Below are 27109 nucleotides of genomic sequence, written 5' to 3'. Positions count from 1 at the left end.
CCTACGATGGTAATGGCAGTGAAGAAGACTATAATAATACCTGTGAGGATTATTATGAAGAAGAGAATGCTTGTATTATTGAAGAGAATACAGACATCTCACAAGAATCTATTGATGAACAAATACAATTGGGAAACCAATGTGAAAATTATGAATTGGAAGATGCCCAAGACAAGTTGGATTTAGGTGAACACATTCAAGAAGACCAACAGTACCTTGAGGATAAACCTTGCGACGATTCCCACATTACTACGAATGATGTTTTAATTGAAAATGCCAAAGCTGCAGAAAACTACCAAACTGCACGAGAAAAGTCATTTGCAAGTAGTTCTGTTGATACGTTCACTGGTTTCATGTCAAAAATGAAAACCATGACTTCACCTCAAGCTGAAAGTTCAAAAACTATGCAAGACCAACAAGCCACACAAGACAAGTCCTTTGCAAGTAGCTCTAGTGATTCATTCATCGGGTTCATGTCAAAAATGAAAACTATCACCTCAGCACAAGCTGATCCGAGTGCAAATAAAAGCTTTGGGTCATCTTTCTCTTTCGGGTCATTGTCTTCCGTTAAGATTCCACTGCCTAAACCGGAAAGCACAATGGGATTTAACCTTCCATTTAAAGACATGTTTGATAGTAAACCATTGCCGCAAATGTCTACGGGAGGATTATTTAAAATGTTTGCCTCACCGGGCACAGACGTGAATGCTAACGAAAATAATGAAGCGAAATGTCCCAGCGCTGCTCCGGCTCATTCTGAGGTGAATGTCACTGACAGCCAACCACCAGCCTTGGATCAAGCTTCAAGGGAAGAGCTTTTGTCTGATGAATTGCAGCCATATGTATGCTCAGAGAGTTCACTGCCATCCAATGAACAAAGCTGTGAGAGAGGTGAAGATAACGTCGACAGTGACCCTCATCATACTGATCAGAGTGAAGCAAAAGAACAGCTGATTGCAGATGATGAATCCTCGGTTGTAACCACCGACGAAAATGTGCAGAAAATAGATGCGCATGTGGTTGCCGTCGATGGTGAATTTTGTGCGGATGAGTCCATTACGGAGGTTCCAATCATTAAAATCACACAAGAGGAAAATCAGGAAGCAGGTGATGCTTATGAAGAGCAAAGTGTCGTAAAGTCTGTAGGTAATGAAATCGAGTTGAGTACCTTGGAAGATGACAGCCTTTCCATCGAAGAAAAGGCTCCAACTTTCGACGTTGACACACATGTGAGAGAATTGCCACCTTCTGTAGAAATGACTGACCAGCAGAAAACCACTACATCTTCTACTGCTTTGCCAAATTCCCATGAGTCCACTTTAAAGACCGAGAGTGAAGCAGTGCCTGCCCAATACGAGGGGTTTATGTGGAACTTTAAGCGTCCATTTTTTAGTCTCTATGATAAAAATGCATCTCTAGTGGGAAGAATGGTCCAGACAACTAAGGAAGAGAGTGGCATTTTTAGTAAATTCAAGCTTCCTTTTGCGAGCGAACAACAAAGTAAAGATATCGAGCGCACGTGCCAGGAAACTCGTGCAGCTAGAGAGGACGATGACCGTACTGGACCCACGAAGCTACCTTGCACTGAAACTTCAGCAAGTGAGGTTATTAACTCGGAATCCGAAAATGCAAAAGGAGGCGATCTGGCAGAACCTGTAACTAGCCCGGCAAGGTGTGTTGAGGCCAGCAACAATGTAAATATCCCGGACAATATTACTGAGCATTCTCACTCTGTGTTGGGTGACGAGCAGGTCATGGAGATCCATGTGGCTGCTTCGGCGACAGATGATGAAGTACAGACAGAAGTTGACACTGAACTTAGTGTAGATGCTGTCGGTGAAAACCCACCAGAGGGAAATGAAAAATGCACTTTCTCAGACGTTTCGAGAGGGGAGGTTATTGGAGAGTCTGACCTTGTAAGTTCCTTGAAGGAGCATGCACTAAATGTGCCGGCGTGTGATGAGGAACTGAAGACAGACACAGGGACCGTGGCAGCCATGGACCTGCTGCGTGTCGAAAGGCCAGTAGAAAATCCAACATGATAAATGGTTTTCACCATTTATCTTAGCACACAGTGTTTGTAGATGTTCAATTTGAAACCTTTCCTACACTTTGAAACGTGAATGTTTAGCTGGCTTTTCCCTTCTGGCTTTTAATGTGTGTTTATTGTACTGATTGCGAATGGCTTTTGTTGTTTTTTTTGTAATTCTGGTATTTATAGAATAATTTGCATGCATTGTATGATTGTCAAATGTGTCACTCCAAATGACATTCTTTACATGTATATTAATATTTTTTAATTGTCATCTATATTTTGAATATAGGCTACTTACTATACCTAACCTTAAACCGTAAAAATGTACAGTTATAAAACATCATAAAATATTGATAACAATTGGGTGATTTTCAGAATGATTTAAACGAGTGATGTGTATGTAACATAAATGTATAAATTGGTAAATAAATCATACTTTTTAATATATACATATGATTAGATTATCACACGTGTTTATGTATCGAACCAAAACAAATATGCAATACTGCGTTGTGCACAAGCACAAATAACAAAACCACTTGGCCGCATTTTTCAATAACGCTTCCCTCAAAAGGAAAATAAAAACCGATGGGCGATGTTTCGAGACCACGTGACGATTCAGGGTAATGCTCTCCACTATGAGGAACCTCCATTGCCCTCAAACGTCACCTGTCGTACAATTCGTCCTCTTTCAGGGCAGCGTTATTGACGGACGTGTTTTAAGGTGCGCTCGTGCGTATTCGTGCACAGAAGTGTTACGGCGGCTATGGCTCTGCGGCAGCATGTAAGATGTGTTGCTGTGTGCACGCGGGCTCTTGCAGCCCTGGTGGCAGCCGAAGCTACGGCTCATCGGCAAACCTGAGCCAGGCGAGTTCCGAGCAGCTGAGCGAGCTGGATCAGGATGAGCTGGAGGAGGACGAGGCCGGGCTCGACTGCCACTCGTTCCGCAGCTCCAGCAGCTTCCCGCGGGGCAGTTCCGCTTACCGCAAGGTGCTATCACGAAGCTCGTCCGCAACTAACCACCACCTGTCCATACATTGTCCTGTCCCGCTTCGTTACAGCCGCCAATAACCTTCAACCTTTGCTGCTCTGTTCTATTCTCTCGTATGGCAGGGCGATTAGCAACTTTTCGTGATGAAACCACCGTAACCTCTCCACGTGCATACATAATGCATGCCGACCAAAGGATACGACATGTTGCCTTCCTCCCACATTTCGCGTGGGTGATAGTAAGCTCACCTGTGATGAAACCACCTGGGATCTGCCCGATCTGTTTACATGACTGACAAAACCGTACGAATTGACTGCGTCGGTTGGCGGTGGTTGTAACGACACATTTATATTCACGCGATCTTACCCGAAAAAAAACCTTTATTACAGACAAGATTGGCCGCGAAAGAATAGTACTACTACGTGTGAAACTGGCCATTGGCACGATGCCCGCCGTATTCACCGCTCCCCCGCACCGGGATAGGACATAAAAATGCAAGGCTCCGGCGTACGTGTTTTGTGTTGCGCCCAGGTGCTCGCCGAGCAGGACTCGCGGGGTGCGTACAGCGACCGAGAGGAGTACCACCACCAGCGCGGCGGGGAGTACCGCGGCTCCGACGACACGCAGCCAATCAGTGAGGAGGCCGCTTCGCCCGGGGCCCTCCTCCACCACGAAGCCAAGCCGGAGGCCCGCGAGGCTCTCCACAATGACGAGGGCCTGCCGAATACCGTTCGGCCCACCGACAGGTGAGAGTGTGCGCGGGAGTGTCCCACGCTCGCTATTTTATCAGGTGAGGCGCACTCAAATGCTATATAGCTCTTTTTCAGAAGCGACTTGGCCACAAACGATAGCTCAACGAAGTGGCTTATAATGTGGAAATGTATAGCAGCCAAATACTCTGAATGCGTGATGTAGATTCTAAATTTGGAGGGAAAAGCCGGAGGACCCGGAGAAAAATCCACGCGACCACGGGGAGAACATGTAAGCTGCAGATATATAGGCGTGAGGGTCGGGATCGAACCCACGGCCTCCTTTAAACCAGGCGAGGTAGTTAACATTTCGCCGCCACATACCTGGCCTGGAACCACTTAGTAGCATTTTATGATCGATAATTATGGTAACATTTGAATTACGCTCATCCGGAAATGGATGTCAGCTGTGCATGATTTCAGCCGGAACTTTCAATGGCTTGGCTCAGAAAAAATACCACCCCCATCCCAATTCCACCACTCCCACCCCCTCCCTGCCTGGGAGGGTTGGGTCTGGATGGTTGGCGGTTTGGGGTGGGGGGGGCACCTCGGAAAATATTCCTTGGGAAATAAAACCCTGGATGTCAAATTTCTACTAATGACACCATTGCTTTGAGAGAAAAAACATTTTTAGGCTTATATGCTGTTTTATACAAACTCCTGGACGCGCACGGCCCTTTTGAATGAATGAAGCATGCCCTTGTGCGGATGTGCCGTGTATCACGCCGCAGAAGGGCACGTACTGACCGGCAGGGCTTTGTTCACTCTGCAGGTTCGTGTCCGACGAGGGGCCAAGCCCGTTCACCCCGGCGCGCGCGCGCTGGATACGAGCCATCCACAAGGTCCAGATGCAGATCCGCGAGGTAGGGAAACGGTCGGTGTGGTAACGGTTACTTCTCTATCTCCTCCTAGTAACGGTATCCGTTGCCGTGCGCGTACTGCGGTGCGGTTGCCAAAGTGAAATCTGCGCTTGTCTGTGCAGGAAGCTCAGAATGCCTCTTAATGCACCGAGGACCAATTTTATAACTAATCGCACATTTTGGAGTTACCTGCGAGGGCAGCACTTCCACATTGCTCAAGGGGCACTGTGCACTCAGTTTGCACAAAATAAAAGGTCGCATCATCTGTTATACGTGGGAGTTTCATTTTGCCCCCCCCCCCCCATGTCTCCCTCACATCTTCACGCACGAAGATTAACCTGACCTCTAAAAAATATTTCTAAGTTTGCCTTCTGGAGTTGCCTGTGATAACGGTGCAGCCTATTGCACCCGAGGGCGTTTTTAAGGGGTTATCCATTGAGTGAGCTCGCGCACCCATTCGCATTTGACGTCACCCCGGCGTTTTTTTATTTCAATGAACCCCTTGCACTGTCATGTAAGCACAGTTAAGAGGCTGACAAGATTCATTAACGGCTATCTTCACAATGTTCGCTTCGCTTGCAAAATGCTTTGTTCAAACGAAGTCCTTTATATGCATTTGCAAACACATTTCAAAATGCTGAGGAATAAGTGTATAGCCCCGCTTTGATACTGCACACTTACCCGTTTGTTACTTGTCACTTTGGTGTTTGGTGACCGTACGGCGTACGTACTGTGGGGAGAATTTGCGGCAAATTATGTTTAAAAGGTGGGTAAACCGAGATGTGCCATTTGCCTGTTTCTGAATATATTATATTTCACAGCATGATTTTTTCTAAGCTCTCAATCAGCCCGGACCAGGTCTTGAAACGGATCCTTGTGAGTGTGGAAATTAGTGCGTTGCACAGTGCTGTTCTGATCTCTTCAATTGTCTTATCACTTATTGCCACCGTGCTCCGATGCATTGTCCAATTGTGTGCAGTTCTGTGTTTTACTTATCCGCTTTGTAGAATGATAGAGCTTTGCTTTGCTGTGAAATAGTATGCAGTACCTTGTTATACTGTTGTGCATTGTAATGCTCTCTGAAATTCTACTCTTGGATGCTTGAGAAAATGAAATATTTCAACTCACAGGGTAGTTCCTGGTTTTTTAATGTAAGTTAACATGGTAAATTATTGTTTATTATTCCATAGCACTGTGGGGTGGGGATAAATCTTGTTTAAATAATTCTCACAGTGAAATACCCTCCGTCTCTCTCCTACATGACACTGTGTCCCACTTTGTACTACGCTGTACCAACCTGTAGTTTTCGAAATCATCTTAAATGTACGAACACTTTTCAGCCCTTTGGCAATCTGCTGTTGGACGAAGGCCTTTCGTGTTGGTCAGAGAGGATGTTTGACCGTACATTGGTTAGCGCCACTGATGCGAGCCGAACTCGGGTAGCCGAGTTAATAACGCAGTGCACCACCATACCTCCTCTCGTCGTGTGTACATTTTTTATTACGCTGTCATCTTGTGTTTTGTCACAATCTACTGCGCTGTGCACGTCATGGCGCTGGCTTCTCCTGGCAATGGGCTGAATGGCGCCACGGTGTGGATTTGCTCTCCTACGAAATGCCTCAATGGGGTGGTGCATCCACGTCAGATTGGGCTTCCGTGCGCTGCAACACGTTGCCGTTGGGAGACTCAGCGAGGCTTATCCACCGCCATTTTCAGAATAATCTCTCCACGGCCACTGAAAATGGGTTATACTGCCTACACACGGCATTATCCTTCCAGCGTGAATCGTTTAGCATTTATAAATCTCTGTTGCAAGCATACTCTTGTGTACGATATATTTAATTGGAAATCGTAATATATTCTATTTTCTTTGCGAAAAAAATATTTGTATTTGTGGATTATTTTTGTGCAATATACTGAGCGCAGTTCATCATATGCCCATTATATTTTTTGGTATTTTTAAACATGCAATATTTTAAAAAAAATGTAATTTCGACACAAACTGGCGCCGGAGTCTACCTCGCCCGTTATTCTATGTGTGACGGGGACTTTCACGCATTGCTGTTGATGCAGCGTTCTTAAATCAGTAGCAGCAGATGTGTAGCGAATGTTTGTTTACATGTATTCCTTCAAAGGTCTCATCTTATCAGTAATTGTCATGCTGATGCCTATGTTGGTAGTGTTGCTGGATTCGTTGCGAGTTTGAGCTGACGTCACATTTTGTCTCAGTCACATGGTGCAATTGCACCGTTTGTTTTTCTTGGATATGTTAAATTCGCATGCTTTTGGTGGGTTTGGAGTCCTTCAACAACGTGTTCACATGTACGTAGAATGGTGATGCAGGCTGTGCTTCCCATGTCACTTGATAACTGGTGAAATAAGTCGGATTTTGTTCTAATCTATAATTGTGCTCATGTCAACATCGAGACATCTTAACAGCAGCCGGTTACACCCAATGCTGTCGATGCCACCACACCTTGCGACTGCTTCCTTCCTTCTGATACGTTTATGCAGTTGGTGCAAAGTTAGCGTCTGACCTAAATCTGTTGTTACAATATCCCACCATCTGGCCTTAGGTCATCTACCACTGGGTACCCATTCTATCTACCACTGGGTACCCATTCTATCTACCACTGGGTACCCATTCTATCTACCACTGGGTACCCATTCCAACGCCTATCTTGGTAGCCTCCATCCTCTATTCTGCACACATACCCCACCCATCACATCCTTCTCTTGATTATATTTGATGCCATGCTCTGGCATGGAATGACTCGCAACTTCCACTTCCATCAGGATTCAAAGTCTAAACTATTAGTTCTAGTTGCTTTGCTAAAGTTCAGCTGTTTGACCTGCACAGTTACACAGATATGTCACCTCAAGGAATCACCTTACTTACCAAAACTCGTACTGCGACATTAAACATGCCTTGACCTCTTTCTCTTAATCCAATGTGTTATGCATTTTACTATCAATGCACGTCTTACCAGTTATTTAATGCGTAGCTTTGCAGCGTCTGTGTCAAATTAATGTGCTTTTGAATAGTCATAAGGGAATTCAATGCAAGTGAAACAAACATCTTACACGTTGTTTAAATAAAAAATATATCCCTCTTGCTTGTTCTTACAAATTGTATTCCGTCACCTCCTTGGCCTCCCCCCCCCATTCACTCCCTTCCCTGACACTCCAGTTCATCCCCCGTGTAAAACTCTAAATGCTCCCCTTTGACCTCATCTCTCTCTCTCAATACTCTCAACCACTTTCACTTCTCTCGCTGTTTTAACCTTTTCACCTCGTGTCCTCATTTTCGTTAATTATATTGTTCCGTTGACATTTTACAGACACTCAGCAAAAAACTAAATCTAAAATGCTCCTACAATTTAATTAGTATATTTTCACAGCAAAATATGTTTTTTAAGACATGAGTATAATTCGTTTATACATTCATTGTTGCAGCTATGATTAATGCTGAAATTAAGTATTACATAGGCCTCAAAACAAATGGGCAAACACATGACTGTGATAACAAATAAAGATATTGATGACATCATCCCATGTTCCCAATTTTCATATTTATCTGAAAAATCGGAAAATTGGGTCTGAAAAATAATAGTCTTAGATTGATGTAAAACTATATTTATTAATAATAGGGGTTTTCCCCTTTTTCTGGCAACAAAGCTGAAACCATTTTCCAAGGATTCATGTCTGCATTAACCACAATACCTGCAGTCAAAATGCAAACAAAAAACATACTATGATAATATATTGGCATTGTCCTTGAAACTGATTGGTCCAAACCAAGGGAAGGCTTTCTTTTGAGCCTCGACCCAATTAGTGCTCGACCAGATGACGCCAGAAGGCGTACAGCTCGAAGACAATGCACTATCAAAGCAATGAGGGCTCGGTATGAGCATCTACATCATTAGACCTCCTTTGCCAGTACCAAAATGTAATACTAGGGTTTTTCCCCTGTGGACCAATCAGTTTCACGGACAATGCATATAATACTAGGGTTTTTCCCCTGTGGACCAATCAGTTTCACGGACAATGCCAATATATTATCATAGTTTGTTTTTTGTTTGCATTTTGACTGCAGGTATTGTGGTTAATGCAGACATGAATCCTTGTAAAAAGGTTTCAGTTTTGTTGCCAGAAAAAAGGGGAAAACCCCTATTATTACATTTTGGTACTGGCAAAGGAGGTCTAATGATGTAGATGCTCACCCCCGAGCCCTCATTACTTTGATAGTGCATTGTCTTTGAGCTGTACGCCTTCTGGCGTCATCTGGTCGAGCACTAGTTGGGTCGAGGCTCAAAAGAAAGCCGTCCCTTGGTGTGGACCAATCAGTTTCAAGGACAATGCATGTATTGTCATAGTATGTTTTTTGTTTGCATTTTGACTGCAGGTATTGTGGTTAATGCAGACATGAATCCTTGTAAAAAGGTTTCAGTTTTGTTGCCAGAAAAAAGGGGAAAACCCTATTATTATATTTTGGTACTGGCAAAGGAGGTCTAATGATGTAGATGCTCACCCCGAGCCCTCATTACTTTGATAGTGCATTGTCTTTGAGCTGTACGCCTTCTGGCGTCATCTGGTCGAGCACCAATTGGGTCGAGGCTCAAAAGAAAGCCGTCCCTTGGTGTGGACCAATCAGTTTCAAGGACAATGCATATATTATCATAGTATATTTTTGTTTGCATTTTGACTGCAGGTATTGTGGTTAATGCAGACATGAATCCTTGTAAAATGGTTTCAGTTTTGTTGCCAGAAAAAAGGGGAAAAACCATATTACATTTTGGTACTGGCAAAGGAGGTCTAATGATATATTTATTAAGTCATAGCTTTGCTTTTCCCACCAAAAGAGGCTTCCCGTGGCATTGGGTGATGTCACTTTTGTTCTCACAGAGACAGGTTAATAAGCATATCATGTTAATGATTTGAAAATCTGAGAGGAATCCAAAATTGTTTACGTTGAAATCTGAAATATATCCGGACTACAAAAAGAAGTAAAAAAATCCTTAAGTATGAATTCACCACTGCAGGATCTGCAGACTTATTATCCATTTTGTTTAGTTTGTGCAAATATGCAAAACAAAATTAAGTGGACAACACACTAACAATGTGAAGTGATTAAAATGATAGCTGGATGTAGATGGGAAAACGATCATAATGCCTTTTTGTGTATTTTTGTGAACATATCTTGATGGAAATGTATTCCAAAATGAGCAGGAACTGGAATCATGTGCTAGCTGAGCAAATTGCTCCTCCACCAGGTACCGTGGGCATGCCCAAAGAGTTGAAATGGTAAAAAAAGAAGGCAGTGAAACGTGCGACTGCGATTTTCTCCTGGGGCAAGGAAAGTCACACACAGCTTGCCTTCACTGGAGTGACTTCATGTGTCACCTGTCTCTAGGAACTACACGTGATTTTCTGAAGCCCGTGCCTTGGAGACTAAATTCCTGTCACTGAAGAACAAAATGTTAATTTTGCTCACGTTAAATTTTGATTTAAAGCCTTCGTGACTTGCAGTAATTCATATTCTTAGTTCTTTCGGTGACTGTACCGAAAGAACTAAGGATATTTTGCTCACGTTGTTTATTTTTTGTCCTTTTCCTCCTTTGGACAAAATTTAGACTGCCTTACATTAATTTTTCCTCTTGATTGTCGTGTTTATATGTTTATATTGCACCATTGTCTCATACAAGTGAACAGCATTCCATACGGTCTGTATATAAATGAATTTGCGTAATCTATCCTTAATGATTTAATTAGCTGTGTCACGTGTGTCTTCTTCAAAGCGATGTGATCTCACACAATCATTTCCTGGGTGCGTGTATCTGTAGATTTGAGCTCATTAGCATGATGGTAGTGTTTAGATATAACCCAGACTAATGAGACAGACTAGGATACCGCCAATTGCAACATATGCCAAATGTTGTACAGTTTATACAAATTGATATAGGCTTATTCATATTCTTGGTTCTTTCGGTAAAGTCACGTAGAAGGGAAACAATAAAATAATACAAATATAAAACAATAAAATTCTCAAGACGTTTTGACTGCAACACAAGCAATCATCATCAGGTGTGAAAACCACAGCAAGAAAATTTGAAAGTGGCGGTTTTTTTTAACGATAGCACCACGGAGAGCGATTTGCCAGTTATTCAGATGGACGAGTCCATCTATGTTCGGAAAAGAGGAGGGGGGAGAGGAAAATAATGGATGCGGTCTGAAAGCCACCGTAAGCGTGAACAATCAATTAAGACCCGAAATGGTTTATCAAATCCTTCCAATGATTGCTAAGCCAGAATCCATCTTCTCGGTTGAAATTGTCTCTGTGTTTGTATATGTGGATTATTTTATTGTTTCCCTTCTACGTGACTTTACTGAAAGAACCAAGAATATGAATCCCTGCTTGTCACGAAAGCTTTAAATCAAAATTTGATATAGGCTTGTCGGATAACTCATTGCTCTTATATAGGGTACCAAGAGAGCATAGAATGAACATGACGCAATATAATCTCCTACATCGTCGTGCTTAGGGTTAAGCTTTTTTTTTTTGCCAGGACAGAAGTACGACCTTTTGTTCAGTTATCTAATGAAGTGGTCTCTCTGAAAGCGTTGTTTTAGGCTTCATAATGACGGTGAAGTCTAACAGGGATTTTGGCCAGAGAAACCTCTGTCCCTAATTGATATACTTTCATTGTTTCACTTCAGCAAGCATTCAAGAAGGGACATAGTAATTTGAAATATCTAATTTCATTCACCGAATTGGACCGTGATTGCATTCAAAGGCCTTTGTGCAAATGTCATGGAATCTTTTCATGCTCACACAAATTAAGACATGCACATCTCTTTGATATTCATGCAGCCTATCACGAAGCTTAAAAAGGATGTGAACACTGACTGCTAGATGGAGTATAAAATGTACGAATCGCTAAGCTCATGATAATTTACGGTAAAAAATATTTTGAAATTAAAATATCAACTCAAACGTCCTTTGGACGCAGCTGTCGATCTCGACATAACCTCCGTCCCACCATCCAGGAATACAGCCAGCAAGCCTTTTTTAAATATATAAATAGCATGATTCATTTGATGCAGGAAAAAATGGCATGTCTTGCTCTTCATAAATAAATATAAGATACGATAAATGAATAGAGCTTGTTTTAATGTGTTGCGCTAGAACCTTTAATGTGCATAGCTCAGTACGTTAGCTACCCATTATCTCTCTACCTTAAAATTATTATCCATTTTGTATAACATTTCTTGAAATGAAACATTGCGTTTAAATGTATTTATTTTAAACATTTGAATAATGTTCGATCCTTGCCCTCTCTGTGCTCCCTCTGTTCAAACTCATTGTGATATTTTCTCACAACGATGTATATATCCCACCTTTGAGACGGAACAGTTAATTACGCCTTGCTTGTTAATCTTTAATCCACACTTGGACTGTTTGATCTGCTGGATTTTGGATGGCGAAGTGATCTACCAGCAGGGCTGGTTACTATCCAGGCTGTGAGTCATGGCTGAAGGTGACTTATACTACTCTACCCAGTGAATATCCCTTTTTGGATGAAGTGGTGATGCTTTATAAACAAAAACATTCCTACCTGCATTAACTTTGACAATGCGAGCTAAACGTAGCAAGGATGTCCACCTTTTGTGACATCCTAACCTCTGGCCTCTGGCAGATCGCAAAACAATTCCTTGTCAGGCTCCTCTGCCAAATGTGCCTCATATTTTGATTTCCCTTATACTTGCCCAGCCACTAAAGTCAAGCCAGCCCCCATGTCCGCGTTTGGCTTTTTGTTTTGCTAAAATAGAGTTCATGATCACATATGAATTGTTCTCCGCCAATGTGTAGGAATCACACTGTTGGGCTTTTATATGCTTGACAATGAGCTATATGTGTTTTATGCAGTTGGTAAGAATCTAAAAATTAAATTATATAAAAAATAGGCAATGTACAGTGAGGGAAAAAAGTATTTGATCCCCTGCTGATTTTGTAGGTTTGCCCACTGACAAAGACATGATCAGTATATAATTTTAATGGTAGGTTTATTTGAACAGTGAGAGACAGAATAACAACAACAAAAATCCAGGAAAACGCATGTCAAAAATGTTATAAATTTATTTGCATTTTAATGAGGGAAATAAGTATTTGACCCCCTCTCAATCAGAAAGATTTCTGGCTCCCAGGTGTCTTTTATACAGGTAACGAGCTGAGATTAGGAGCACACTCTTAAAGGGAGTGCTCCTAATCTCAGCTTGTTACCTGTATAAAAGACACCTGTCCACAGAAGCAATCAATCAGATTCCAAAATCTCCACCATGGCCAAGACCAAAGAGCTCCCCAAGGATGTCAGGGACAAGATTGTAGACCTACACAAGGCTGGAATGGGCTACAAGATCATTGCCAAGCAGCTTGGTGAGAAGGTGACAACAGTTGGTGCGATTATTCGCAAATGGAAGAAATACAAAAGAACTGTCAATCTCCCTCGGCCTGGGGCTCCATGCAAGATTTCACCTCTTGGAGTTGCAATGATCATGAGAACGGCGAGGAATCAGCCCAGAACTACACGGGAGGATCTTGTCAATGATCTCAAGGCAGCTGGGACCATAGTCACCAAGAAAACAATTGGTAACACACAATGCCGTGAAGGACGGAAATCCTGCAGTGCCCGTAAGGTCCCCCTGCTCAAGAAAGTCCGTCTGAAGTTTGCCAATGAACATCTGAATGATTCAGAGGACAACTGGGTGAAAGTGTTGTGGTCAGATGAGACCAAAATGGAGCTCTTTGGCATCAACTCAACTCGCCGTGTTTGGAGGAGGAGGAATGCTGCCTATGACCCCAAGAACACCATCCCCACCGTCAACCATGGAGGTGGAAACATTATGCTTTGGGGATGTTTTTCTGCTAAGGGGACAGAACAACTTCACCGCATCAAAGGAACGATGGATGGGGCCATGTACCGTCAAATCTTGGGTGAGAACCTCCTTCCCTCAGCCAGGTGATTGAAAATGGGTCGTGGATGGATATTCCAGCATGACAATGACCCAAAACACACGGCCAAGGCAACAAAGGAGTGGCTCAAGAAGAAGCACATTAAGGTCCTGGAGTGGCCTAGTCAGTCTCCAGACCTTAATCCCATAGAAAATCTGTGGAGGGAGCTCAAGGTTCGAGTTGCCAAACGTCAGCCTCGAAACCTTAATGACTTGGAGAAGATCTGCAAAGAAGAGTGGAACAAAATCCCTCCTGAGATGTGTGCAAACCTGGTGGCCAACTACAAGAAATGTCTGACCTCTGTGATTGCCAACAAGGGTTTTGCCACCAAGTACTAAGTCATGTTTTGCAGAGGGGTCAAATACTTATTTCCCTCATTAAAATGCAAATCAATTTATAACATTTTTGACATGCGTTTTTCTGGATTTTTTTGTTGTTGTTATTCTGTCTCTCACTGTTCAAATAAACCTACCATTATAATTATAGTCTGATCATTTCTTTGTCAGTGGGCAAACGTACAAAATCAGCAGGGGATCAAATACTTTTTTCCCTCACTGTATGTGCCACACGGGTCTGCTAAGCAAAACACTTGTTGACATCAGTATTGTAAACATGGTTCGCTGCTACAGTTTGTCAAAGTGGAAATTTGAAAGTAAGTTATGAGTAATTGATTGTTTAAACCACATTGTGTGTGATTTTATTAGGTAAAAAATAGTTTTATGTTTTAATTATTCAGGACAAAAGTGTATTGTTGGTATTTGTTAAGCGTTCAAAGCCACGGCATCTCAAAATGTCTGACGTAAAACGTAGGCCACAAAAATATCACATTACCAGGGCAAAACGAGAAAATCGTTTAATTAAAAAATATGCAGATAAATGAGAAGGGCATCACATTAAATGACGGCCTATACAACGAATGACCAAACGCAAGCATGTTTAATTTCCATTTCGTTCCTGCACATTGGATGAAACGTAAATGCTTCCAGGACATTTTATTTCGAGAAGAAAATGGAGGTTGAAAAAAATGTTACTTACCAATGACTCACTCGAGCCAAAATTGCAGTTATAGTTGTGTGATAGAGCCAATTGCCAAATCATCATCATCATCGGTGACCCATCCATGTTGAATCACTGGACCATAGCGCAAAACGTGTGCGGCTGCTTTTTCAACCATTTACGGGGAACATTAAGGTTCGGTTGCCATGGCACAGACTTGTAACCAGGGAATGGAACCGAACCAAAGCGCGAAGTGAACAACCGGTTTCAACCGCTATTTATTGGGATGCCATTATATTGGGAACAGTAAAGTTGTAGTTTTGTCCACGCATCTCATTAATCCCATCATAGATTGTACGTTTCATCAGGATTAAGGAGTTGGAAGCTTGGTTGAGATAAACCTTAACGCTTTGTTTAATGCATGTAACAATTTCTAAAAATATACATCTGTCAGTTTAGCACATTTGGCCCAGGCACATTAGCGATAAGAGAAAAATAATTGTTTGAAAATCAACCAAAAAACTACTCCTTTGATAGTTTGGTGAGCTCTTCATTTTATACTGAAGTTCTGCATTTTTACCGTGCCGCATGAATATTAAAATGTTAAGAGCGGTGACATTTGAGTCTTAAGTCAAGCGTCCACGTGACTCCCTTATCCAGCGAGCATGGAGCAGCGTTCAGAACTGTTGATGGCCATGATCCAGTGGTGGAAATTCCACGTTCATGTGGCACTGTATTTGCTTGGTTGTTTAAATTAGTTGTATTTCTCCCAAGTGGTCTGACAAATTTGTACGAGTTTACTTTGTGCTAAATAGCAGTATTTAATATTTGTCGTCTGGCTATATGTTTTAGCCAACCTGTTTTTGTATGCGTGTGATACACTGTGATCCATTCTCCAATGTTCTTTCCTCTCCAAATATATTGGAATTCGCTTGCAAAGATAACAAAGCGCATTCAGTGATCTGGCCTCAACGAAATTCTTAGCACTGTGAAGTAATCGTTTGCCCATTGCCTTAACGTTTGTGTGTTGAACATAAAAGGGGACGTTTATCCAATGAAGATTAAAAATGGGGTGGTGAAAGGAGTTTCCCACAGTCTGCCAGGATTTCGAGGTGTACGCTGTGAAATTTCTACCACTGGCCTGGCAATACAACTTTAGTGCTAGAATAACACCAAAACAAATAGTTTGTGCGAGTCGAATCTTCAGCTCTCCGCCTCGTGTAGATATTGGTAAAACGAGGGTCATATCGTCTTTAATAATAAAGAAACGATTATAATGCAGGACTGCCTTGCCTTGTTGGTCATGGTGGTTATTTTACCGTACATTACCACGTTGGTCAGTGCTGGTTTTCAAAGGTGAGCATATGACGAGGGAGCATTTAAGTACGGTACACCGATGTATCTTGCTGCACTGGTATCCAGCTGGACGAGGAGGAAATTGTCAGAGTGCTTTTGGGGGAAGAATGTAAATTCTGTGTGCATCTGCTGAGCTCGATAAAAAAATTAAATCTGGAACAATGGCATTATTTTTTCATGGGTATAACATGTTTCCTTAAATAGCTTCGTTGGAAGGCACAGGTGGCTGCCTTGAATATGTATAATTATACATACGGTCCAATGTGTGCTGTTATTTCCACCTCAAACTGATTCGCTCCACATTATTTCCTCTCCACATCAGCTCTTCCTCTTATCTGCCAATTTCATAATGACAGTATCATGACGAAAGGACTAACCTCCTATTATCTGTAATTGCTTATGGATAACATGTGTTTGGCTAATTGGTATGCTTAAGTTTTTTTTTCAGTCTGAAAAATGATGACCTGAGATGCGCGTGATAATTCTGTGCAGTGAAGGTAGATCTTGGTCGTTACATTTTTATAGTGAAATATCTGTAAACTAGTATGGTATTCAGCATTTAACTGAATATCATTTTCGATATTTTACCCCTTTTTTAATTCTGTATTTAATTACTATGATGTATACTTTTTCTCTAAAGTATACGATTTTATGTTCCCTTCATTAAGATGGCTTCTGCTTCACCTATCGATAGTTTGACCTGATGAGGCATTTGATGCTTTGGTCTCTCACTGGCTACAAAAAAAATCTTTAAAGCATCCACGAGGCAAATATGGCCTTGTGGCATATAGTCTCGGTGTGAAACCCTGCATGTCAAAACCATTCTGGCTTGCAATGTCCACTTGGAGGTTGCAGGTTCTATTCCTCAAAGATCCAGAAGCACATTTTACCACTAATTCTTGCTCATGCAATATTTTACAGCGTGGCCATGAACATGCGAGTTCCATGTTTTGAGAACTTGCGATGCTGGTTATAGCTAGACGGGTAATCTCACAGTTTTAAGACATTCCAGCTTGAAACTTCTTCAAGTTTTTTACATAGTTTGTAATGTATCAATGGAAAATGTGCTTGAAATTATTCGAATGCACCTAAGATTAATTTTGTAAAAATAAATTAAGCCAATACTTAATGGTAATGTGACATCTCATTTGCACACAATTCCAAAACACCTGTTAAATTTTGCAAAACTTAATTCTTATATTTATATGTTTATGCACTGTTATTATTTAATCGTATTTCATACTTTTTTATTTCGATCATTTGATAACAGGCTCACAAAATGTAGATAACTAAGGTAGCCCTATTTTCAGCTTGCTTGGCTATGTATACCAGAACATCTCTTTTGGGATAGTTGAAAGGGGAAGGGTTTAATTTTCTTGGTTCTTTCGGTAAAGTCACCACGTAGAAGGGAAACAATATAATAATAAAAATATAAAACAATAAAATTCTCACGACGTTTCGACTGCAACACCAGCAATCATCATCAGGTGTGAAAACCACAACAAGTTGTTCTGGTTTTCACACCCGAAAACCACAACAACAAACAACAACAACAACAAACAGTTGTTGTGGTTTTCACACCTGATGATGATTGCTTGTGTTGCAGTCGAAACGTCGTGACAATTTTATTGTTTTATATTTTTATTATTTTGTTTCCCTTCTGCGTGACTTTACTGAAATAACCCAGAATATGAATCCCTGTAGTCACGAAAGCTTTAAATAAAAAAGGGGGAAGGGTTTGTTTTTAATATTTACATCACCATCCACGCTCTATCCACTGCTGGATAAATGCCTCCTCACAATAGCACGATCCCTCACATTTTAACAATGCTACAAATCCTAAAGCGAGGGCTGATGTCTAAATATTTACATCGTATATTCATCCAGGTTGTACCGCGATTAACCAATGAACAGACTGACCTCTGCAATGAGAATATGGAATGCCCTCCTCTGGCTTAGGCTCACCAATGGAGATGTTAAGAACCACATTCTTTATATATTTCGTACGCACATTAGGAGTGCATTTTATGATAAGGCTGAGATTATTAATGAATAAAGTAATACGTGTCAGGGTGAGTCTGATGTTTATGTTTAGTGTGCCTGTGGCACAATGTGTCGTTTTGGAGACAGAGATGGCTATGCAGAACACCGTGAAATGTGCTCCATGTAAGTAGGGTGATTCCTGCAGCATTATCTTATCAGCTCCCAGCAGGGACTGCTGATTAAGAAAATAGCAAATACCTCCCGAGTGGAACACAAGAAAGCCATTGTTATTGAAATCAGGTTTTAACCGCTCTTCAGTGGAATGGTTTAGTCTGCTGCATAGCAACCAGGATGTTTAGGTCTGCCACAGTCTGTTTGCATTAAATTGCAAAGGATAACCTTCTACTGTTACTAGCTGTGTTAACGTGTTTTATTGCAAATGGTGTCCTTTTGTATATTCATACAGTTGTGGTATTTCCACAACATTGACTCTTTGAGGAAAGGTTACAATTAACAGGAACAGTGTCACACAGAATTCAAGCGGTTTTTTTTTAATTCGATTTAACGATTGCAAAAAGGACAACTATGGCGTATTGCAGAGAGCAAATGTGTGCAGCTTAGGAATTAACGTCGGGATTGGCAGCGGTGAGGGCGCTGCGATGGGGGCGTAATGGGCTAATTGGTGAACGTGCATCGAGGGTGGGACAGGAGGGCAGGAGGAGGACGCGTTCCCAGTGGCAAATGCAGACTTTGCCAGAGATGCAAAAGGGGGAATCTCTGCGTTGTACATGAGCAGCGTCGCCAGGTCACCCTGGGATTGCCTGCGCTCCCGCCTGAGCAATGGGCCACCCCCTCCCGTTGCCCTGCGTTTGTCACCAGACGAGCCGCGAGTGTTAGTCCCCGGACGACGGCGTGTCGCTCTCCCGTGTCGTGCGGCCGCTTTGTTTGTGAGCTGCTGCCTCCCCTGGAGGTCACACTCTCAGCTGTCACGTGCAGCCAGGGAGGAGCAAAGTCCAGTGGTGTTGTTGAAAATCCGGCGGGGTTTTTTGCACCTGCTCCTCGTCGTCGCCTGCCCGCTTTTTAATCCTCGTGTGGACAGAAGGGGATTTACTTGCAGTGAGAATTTGCTTGTGGTTTTTTTTTTACCCCTGGAAATGCAATTTTAAAGCATGGAAATTCTGGACGTTGTGATATCGTGGTGTCTAATGAGGTAAGGTAACTTTATTTTTTTAACATTGGTAAAATATATAATTGGGCATTGCAAAGCTCGGCTTTGAAAAGCAATGCGTAGGAATATACACGTGCTGTGCTTTTTTTTGTGTTGCGCGGAGGCTGATGGAGAGAACGAGTGTCGATACGTCGGTAAATGTTTGGATGAATGCACGCGCTGTGAAATTCGAGCTAAATGTGCAACAGCTCTGTTATTGACCGTGCGTTGTGTTTATATTGTAATGGGTCAAACCGCAAAATGCATTTGATCGTATCAAAAGCACTTCACTTGATCGGTACATTTCCAGGCAGTTACAATGTGAGACTTGAGTGCATGGAAATATAGTACTGTGCATTTGTTCTCCATAATTATGAATTGTAATAGCAATGCATTGTCTTCTTTGGTTTCAGAAAGTGGATGTGCTTTCGGTTCATATGATGACACAACCGCTTTTCTACATTGACACTTCATAAATTATGGGGAATTATACGGATACACGCTTTGAAATCGCCGTTTTAGTCATAAGTTCGTAAAATAATTAAATCTCGTACAGACAACATGTTTCATACTGGTTATATAATATTACCAGATACAAACTGGGATTCCGATTTAAACCTTTCATGACTGCAGGGATTAATATTCTTGTTTCTTTCGGTAAAGTCACATAGAAGGGAAATAATCAAATAATATGTTTTCTTATCATTATTTGTATTATTTCCCTTCTACGTGACTTTACTGAAAGAACCATGAATACAAACCGGGATATTTCATGCATCCGATACGTATTTTTTAACAGAAAAGTTGACTCAACGTTAACCTTCCGTATATTTAACAGTTAATTGCTCAACTTGAAAGCTTTTACGCTTGCATTTTTTTAAATAAGTAGATTCAATCCTCGACAATAAAAACAATATATATTTTGGCGGGAACATTTTATTTCAACAATGTGTCGCATGGATTATTTCTTGGATTTAATTGAATTAAGTTGAAACGCAATCTCTTGCATTTTTTACCGTTACCATTTTTTCCAAGGGACCTCGAGGTAAAAGGGGTGATTGCTATTCTTATTTGAGTTTGTATTTCTGAAATGCAAGTCCCTGCCTCTCTTTCAGTTCCGTGTATGTTACAGCATATGACAAAATTATCACGCGAGGTAACATATCGTTTAACGGTAGCATTATAAATGTCGAGCAAAGCCCTCGTTCATAGAAAACTAGTTGCATTTTCTTCATTAGCATTAGTTTTAATTTTCAATTAGTTAAATTCTGAAAATTAAATAGAATACGTTTTGATGCCTCATTCAAATTTATATTTATGCAAAATAGCTATAATTCTGCATGGGCTAAAAAAAAAATTATTGACATTCTGCAAAGGTATAATTGCATTGTAATTATACCTGTGTAATTGAGCCTCATTATCCTTTCTTTATTACAGTTAATGGTAGATATTTTTACGACAAAAAATAATACGTGACAGCCCTGTAATTTGAAGTGATTATGGTGTCATGTGGTGTTTGACTTATCCTGATCTTTTTACCTCTATGCCAGCACGGTGTGCATCATTGTCCGAAGCTGAGATTGCAGTCGCACCTGAATGTGATGCCGTGTCATTTGGCCACGTTTTTCGTACGACTTGAATTTACAACTGGAACCTTTTTTTCGCAAGAAACTCCTCCATGTTCAACTTTTTTCTGGAAAATAAATATTTGAAAAGGTTCCTGCACCACTTGTTCGTGACCATGTTCTCAAAGAGGCGCCTGAAAGGTGCCAAAACAGAGCCAGAATCTACCTGTGAAGAAGACGTCAAGGAAGATTGTACTTCTAAGCCTACCCAAAAGCAGAAGCTTAAAACGGGCATTAAACGCACCGCCAAGAGGATGGTGAAGCTGCCTAATCTCCGCAAAGTCCAAAACGAACAGGACAGCAAAACGACTTTCCAGATGTCGCCAACGTGTAGCTACAGAGTGGCCATGGCCAAAGGCCTCCCTAAGCACATTGCGTTGAAGTGCAAGTATGGGAAGGCCCTTGATGAGGCCTTGTCTCCTGACAGTGAAAGTGAATGTGTCTCCGAAACCTTACGGGAGGTCGCGTGTTGTTTGAAGCAAATTGCCTCTCAGCAGAAGGACAAGGATGCGAAGCACCGACCGGCCAGCACGAGCGGAGGTCTGCCTTCCTTCCCCCAGTTTGAGCGCTGGAAAAAGCTGAGCCACGAAGCGTTGCTGGTGCAGCGCGACGCCGAGGGCTGGGAGGAAGAGCACAGCCCGCGGAGCGTGTCGCTGGACAGGGCGGCTCGCTGCTACAACAGAAGCACTAGCCTGGTTGGGCCTGACGGATTGATGGAGCAAATCCTGCGGGAGCTGCAGGGCATAAGTCGCATTGAGCTTGAGATCACCGAGCTACGGCAGCACGTGAATGCCCTCAAGCACTCGGTGGATGAGATTTCGGGCAGCATGGAGGCGGTGCACTCAGAAATAGAGCATATCCGCACCGGATTCACGCCGGTGAGCCCAGTTAGCCAGCAGGCGGACGCGGCCAGCCTGCGTCTCACGCACGTCGCGGAGACGGCAGGAGAAGACACCGAGGGCCTGGTGCGGAGTCTTTTTGCGGAAAAGCTGGGGATGCGTGATGACCAGCAAAACTTCCACATTCAGTTCGCCTGCAGAATAGGTCAGGAACGAAGCTGTTCAGAAGCCAAACCGAGGCCCATCTTAGTCAGATTTGGTAGTTGGCAGGAGCGGGATATTGTGCTGAAAAAATGTCATCGGCTGAAAAGTTCTGGAATCAAAGCATTTGCCGACGGTGTTCCTTACAAACATGGAGTTGCAGCAGAAGACTTGAAGCGTAGGTTGTACTTTGAAGGCGTCAAGGGTGAGAAGGAGGGCTGGGAGTCGGGGGAATCGAGTGGGAGTGAGATGTGTGGGACATTCAGCGATACAAGCTACTCCGCTCGTAGCTCGCTGTCCGTGTTTGGCAGAGGCCGGACTGAGCATCAAGCAGAGGGTGCTGGAACTTATTCTGACTACTTAGCCGAGCGCAGGTCGGTTGATAATGACAGGACCTTGTTATTTACTGAAAAAGCACCGCTCAGCTCATCGTACAGACACACAGCTCAGAGTGTTTGGTCACCTACGTCTGAAATGCAAGACGGCCAAAGCAAAAATGCAGAATCCCCAGTGTGGACCTTAAGAAAGGACATCACAGCTGGTAATTTACAAAATAGAAGACCTTACTCGATGGTGTGTAAATCTGCTTCCACTACTCTGGATTCCGAAGTCCCCAACACCAGTCGCACCAGCGGCCAATCATTCCGGCATTCACATGACTGCACCGACTCCCTAAAGCGGAAGGAGAAACCTGGCAAAGCTTCAAGGTACTGCACGATGACAAAAAATGATCGCGCCTGGAAATCGGGAATTATTTTTACAGATTATGAAACGGCAAACATTCGTACATCCAGCAAAGAAAATCGGAGAACACGGATTTACCAGAGTAGCTCCCCGGGAGTTTCCCCTGGCAGGAAGCCAGCGGGCAAAGGAGTGGAACAAAGAGCAACGCGTGAGGAGACGCCTGCCACTTGGCAAAGTGATGAGGGTGAGCTCGTTGAGCAGAGGGAAGACGAGTTCACGGAATTTAGGGCTGATGAATGTCTCGAACAGAGGGACCATAAACTTGTGAAAATGAAGGATGATGGGCCCGTAGAAGAAGAGAGTGATGATGATAATGATAAAGTAGAGAAGAGGGCTGGTGCATGTGTGGAATGTAGGGATGCAGCATCTGTGGAAGAATATGATGAACGTGTAGAGGAGGAGGATATATTTGCGGAACAGGATAATGATGGCTGTGAGGAACAGACTGCTGAGCTTGTAACAAAAGAGGATTTTGAGTTTGTGGAGCAAGATAACAATCCACACGTTGATCGAGGAGATAATAAACTTGTAGCACAAGAGGAGTATGAAAGTGTGGAACGGCAAGATGATGGATGTGCGGAGCACATGGATGGAATTGCGGAAGAAAATAATTCTGAACAATTGGGACAGAGGGATGGTGTATGTGTGGATCGAAGCAAACATTTCCTTTTTCAGCAGAGCGACAATATACGTATGGGACAGGTAACCGATGAACTTGTGCAACAGGGGCATCATGAAAATTCAGAAGACAACATTTGTAAACGAGTGGAGCAGAGATATTCTGAACATGACACTCATAGTGTTGCAGATCTCCCAGAGCAGGCTGATGATGAAGTCATGGGTCATAGCGTTGATAAAATTAGGAGACATGGGAATGCTGATGTCATCGAGCACAAGGCTGACGACCTGTTCAAATGTGAGGTTAAAGAGTGTGCAATGTATGGCATTGATGAATGTACGCAGCACAAGGTTACAGAATGTGACATGGCGCAAAGTGGCACTCAGAATGATGAAATAATGCCGCGTTGCTCACAAGATGTAACCGGCTCTACGGCTGTCCAATTGCCTGTGGTTGATGTGGCTTCACGTGACCCCACAGCTACTGGCGTGACCTCTAATGGAGGCTCGGGGATGAACACCACAGTAGTACGTGAATTTCAAGAAAAACCCCCAAACTTTTCCCCTTTAGTAAATAAAACAGAGCAGTACGACACGATTGAACAAGACAATTCACCAAAAGAAAGGAAGACCATGTCTATAGAGAGATGCTTCAGCTTACAGAAACTAAGGATGTCAATTAAACGGGCTTCTTTCAGGTCAAATTCAATGACGTTGCATAGAAGAGAAAGAGAGAATGACCAATCTCCAAGCAGCAAAGTCTGTTTCAGTCCAGTTGCGAGTTGTGGGATTATTACGAGCGATAAAGTTACTGCTGACACATTGCATAAATCCAGGGAAGAAACCAAACTACAAATTCACAAACGAAATTCAGTCGAAGATGCACGCAAGATGCGAGAGAAATGTGGCATGTTAAGTCCGGAATTGAAATCTCCGCAATTTTTGCTCGAATGTAAAACTGAACTGTTAAATCAATGTGGGACATCAAAGGATGAGAACTCAGGAGAGACATCTGCTGTGATCTCTCCTGCAGAGGCATCGGGGGTAGTTAGTCCTTGTGAAACAACTGCGACCATTAATTCATCAGAGATGAATGAGACATTTAGTCCATTGAAGACGCTGGAAACATTTTGTCCAGGTGAATCATCTGAGAAAATACATTTATTGGAGACATCGGAGAAGGCTAGTGCAGGAGAAACATCGGGGAGGTTTAGCCAAGAAATTAGATCTGATTCATTTAGTCAAGGGGAGACATCGGATGACTTTACGAGGAAAGACATTTCTGGGATTGTTAGTGCAGAAAATGCTTCTGATATGCTAAGCCCGGAAGAAACATCTGGTATGTTTAGCCATGAATTGACATCAGATGGGTGTAGTCTTGACAAGATATCCGAAAAAGCTAATTTGCAAGAATTATGTGGGAATTTTAACCTTCAAGAAGCTCCAGTGAAGACATCCGTGGACATTTGCAGCATTCACACCGCAGAAAAGCCACACATTTATTTAAGCCCAACCACGGAAATAGAGGACACTTTGATAACGTCATCTTTACCGAGCCAAACCTGCCTCGGCGGCGGTGGTAGTGGCAAACACGATGCAGGTTCAGCAACTTCCACACACTTGGCTCATGTCGATAAAAATACGTTGACCAGTCGTGCACTGCAGACTCCCGGCGACTCGGTGCTTGATGAAGGGCACGAGAATAAGGTCAACAACATTGCACCTGTAGCTGAATCAAAGATGGCCACTCCTTCTGCTCGGTATTCTCATTCCTCAGAAGGAATATTTGTCCATACATGCCTGGAGAGTTTTAAAAAGGTCTTGGAGGAGAGAAAACAACGAACCACCTTCCAAAACGCAGTCTGGAGAACGCAGCAGAAAATGAAGGTAGCTCAGCTAGACATTTCCACGTCAGGAGGTATGTTCTCGACGATTTGCGTTGATTGTATTCTGTTGAGTATGTTAATGTATTCAGTTACTTAACATATCTAAAGTCATAAGTAAGCCAGGAGTAAGTATTGTACATGTTACCTATGCTGTGTAGAGTGAAACTATGTTAAAACTTTGGCCAATCCACTTGCTTTGGACCCAATCATATATTGAAAGGAAAAGGTTTAGCTTAGTTCTTGTTTTTATATTGAATATGGGGGGGGGGGGGAATACTACTTTTGTGTTACACACTGCGTGATCCCAACTTTAATATCAACATTGGAAGGTTTGTCTTTTTACTCTTGAGACCACGAAAAAAGTACAAAATGTTATCTAGTTAGGGCACTGCACTTGCAATATAACGGTTGCCGGTTCGATCTTCACGACCCAATGGTTGAAGCAATGTCGCGGCATAAATTGTACGAATTGGTTCACCGCAGTTCGTCGATCGGCAGGTTGCGTTAGTCGGGTGAAGTGTGGGTACTCCCACCCCATCCTAGACGTCTGACCAGCGTGGAAGGGTAGGCCAATTACACTCTGGAGCTCCCTATTGTGGAGGTCTTTTAAGCCAGCAGTGGTATGTGCAAGTAACTTGCAGGCCTGCACCTTTTCCTTCGTTAGGTGAGTGGAGAGGCGGCTGACGATTCTCCAGAGAACACACAAATGATTATTCTGCTTTATTAGAGAAAGGAAATAAGGCTGACAGCAGTTAAAGGCCTTTCAGCTAGCATCTTGGCATTGCTAATGAGGTTTAAATTGTGACCTCTCCGTTTTAATCTCGGTGAAAATAATTAAGGAAGAGTAGGGCCCCTTAAGGTGTGGGTTGACCGGCCCAGTAATGTGGTGCATTGGGGCTGCAGTTTGAATGCCCTTGATAGGACACTTTTTTTGTTTTTTTGTAAGCAATAAAAATGTAGATTTTAATTCGAGTAAATCTCAGAGGCTAAACATTAATTGTTGATGACAATTTCAGAGTATCCAAGTCGCATTGGTCTCGTCCATCGTGTCTTGCTAATGAGGCTGTGTGGCATTGAGGCCACAGTAAACATTGTTTTTCCCAGAGAAATTCCGCTGGGAGGCATTTGTGTTGAAGGTACTTGGGGGGTGTTAGATGAAACGTTATTCCCTCTTTAATATGGGGCAAGTCCCCTTTCCAGTTATTTTAGTCGCATTAGTAGAATCGCATCGGTTTGACAGTTTTAGCTGTTTTCAGTTCACCCAAATATTGAAATTGCAACTCCACTGGAAATTTTATTTTATTTTTACATACATATAATATTCCTTTAAATGCAAAGAAGGCTATCTGTGATGCTGTTTTCCAGTACTTAATGCAAGTTATTAATTCGGTCACAAAAAACCTTAGTTAAACAGACTGCACGGGTATCTTGTTTACACTGTGGAATTGATCAGTTTTATAGAAACCTCCCCCCTGCGTTATAAAGGACGACCCAAATGGAATATCCATTAAAACCTAGCGAAGACTCGATGAAGGAATAAGACGAACGTTAAACCACGAATTCCAAACACATTTCGAGCGGAGAATTGTAAATGGGCCTGCATGTCGCAACTGGCCTGCATGTTGTTGTAAATGGCCAGCATTTACCCCCGACAATAGCATTGAATGAGGCAAGTGACGTGCGTGTGTTCATCCGAACTGAAATGTTTCCTGCGCCCCACACATTTGTTAAGTGAAATTATAAACCATTTTGGAAAACAAAAATTGGGATGTTTTGTCCCATGATGGTGGCTTTAGTGGTGCAATTGAAAAAAATGTGTATGTTGAACAATAATATAAATAATAAAAGAAGCACTATTATGTAGCACATTAGCAATTGAGCAGATGTCACCTTGCTTTTAAAAGAGGTCACTGTCTCGACATTGTACATTGCTGTCGTGTGAATAATCAATGTAAAAATATGGTCCATTTCAAGCGAGCTACATTTTCGTCTCACTGGGGTAAGGTAGA

The 27109-nt window shown here is 42.4% G+C and overlaps 1 protein-coding gene across 18 annotated transcripts in view; it reads left to right on the top strand.

Moving 5' to 3' along the window:
* Window positions 1-27109, top strand: part of UNC13B (unc-13 homolog B) — a 189003-nt gene that overhangs the window by 88475 nt on the left and 73419 nt on the right. For 6 of the 18 annotated variants that reach the window (XM_076066785.1, XM_076066789.1, XM_076066788.1 and 3 more), the window contains 3 exons: window positions 2857-3025; window positions 3558-3772; window positions 4548-4638. In XM_076066785.1, the coding sequence (XP_075922900.1) occupies window positions 2857-3025; window positions 3558-3772; window positions 4548-4638 (475 nt within the window). The other 12 variants (XM_032953861.2, XM_076066779.1, XM_076066778.1 and 9 more) reach the window with 7 other exon arrangements.

The sequence above is a fragment of the Petromyzon marinus genome, chromosome 13, assembly GCF_048934315.1.
Source record: "Petromyzon marinus isolate PM22_M1 ecotype Great Lakes invasive population chromosome 13, UKy_Petmar_22M1.pri1.0, whole genome shotgun sequence".
Lineage (NCBI taxonomy): Eukaryota > Metazoa > Chordata > Hyperoartia > Petromyzontiformes > Petromyzontidae > Petromyzon > Petromyzon marinus.
Note: the sequence above shows the minus strand (reverse complement) of the source record. Positions and strands in the feature narration are given on the sequence as shown.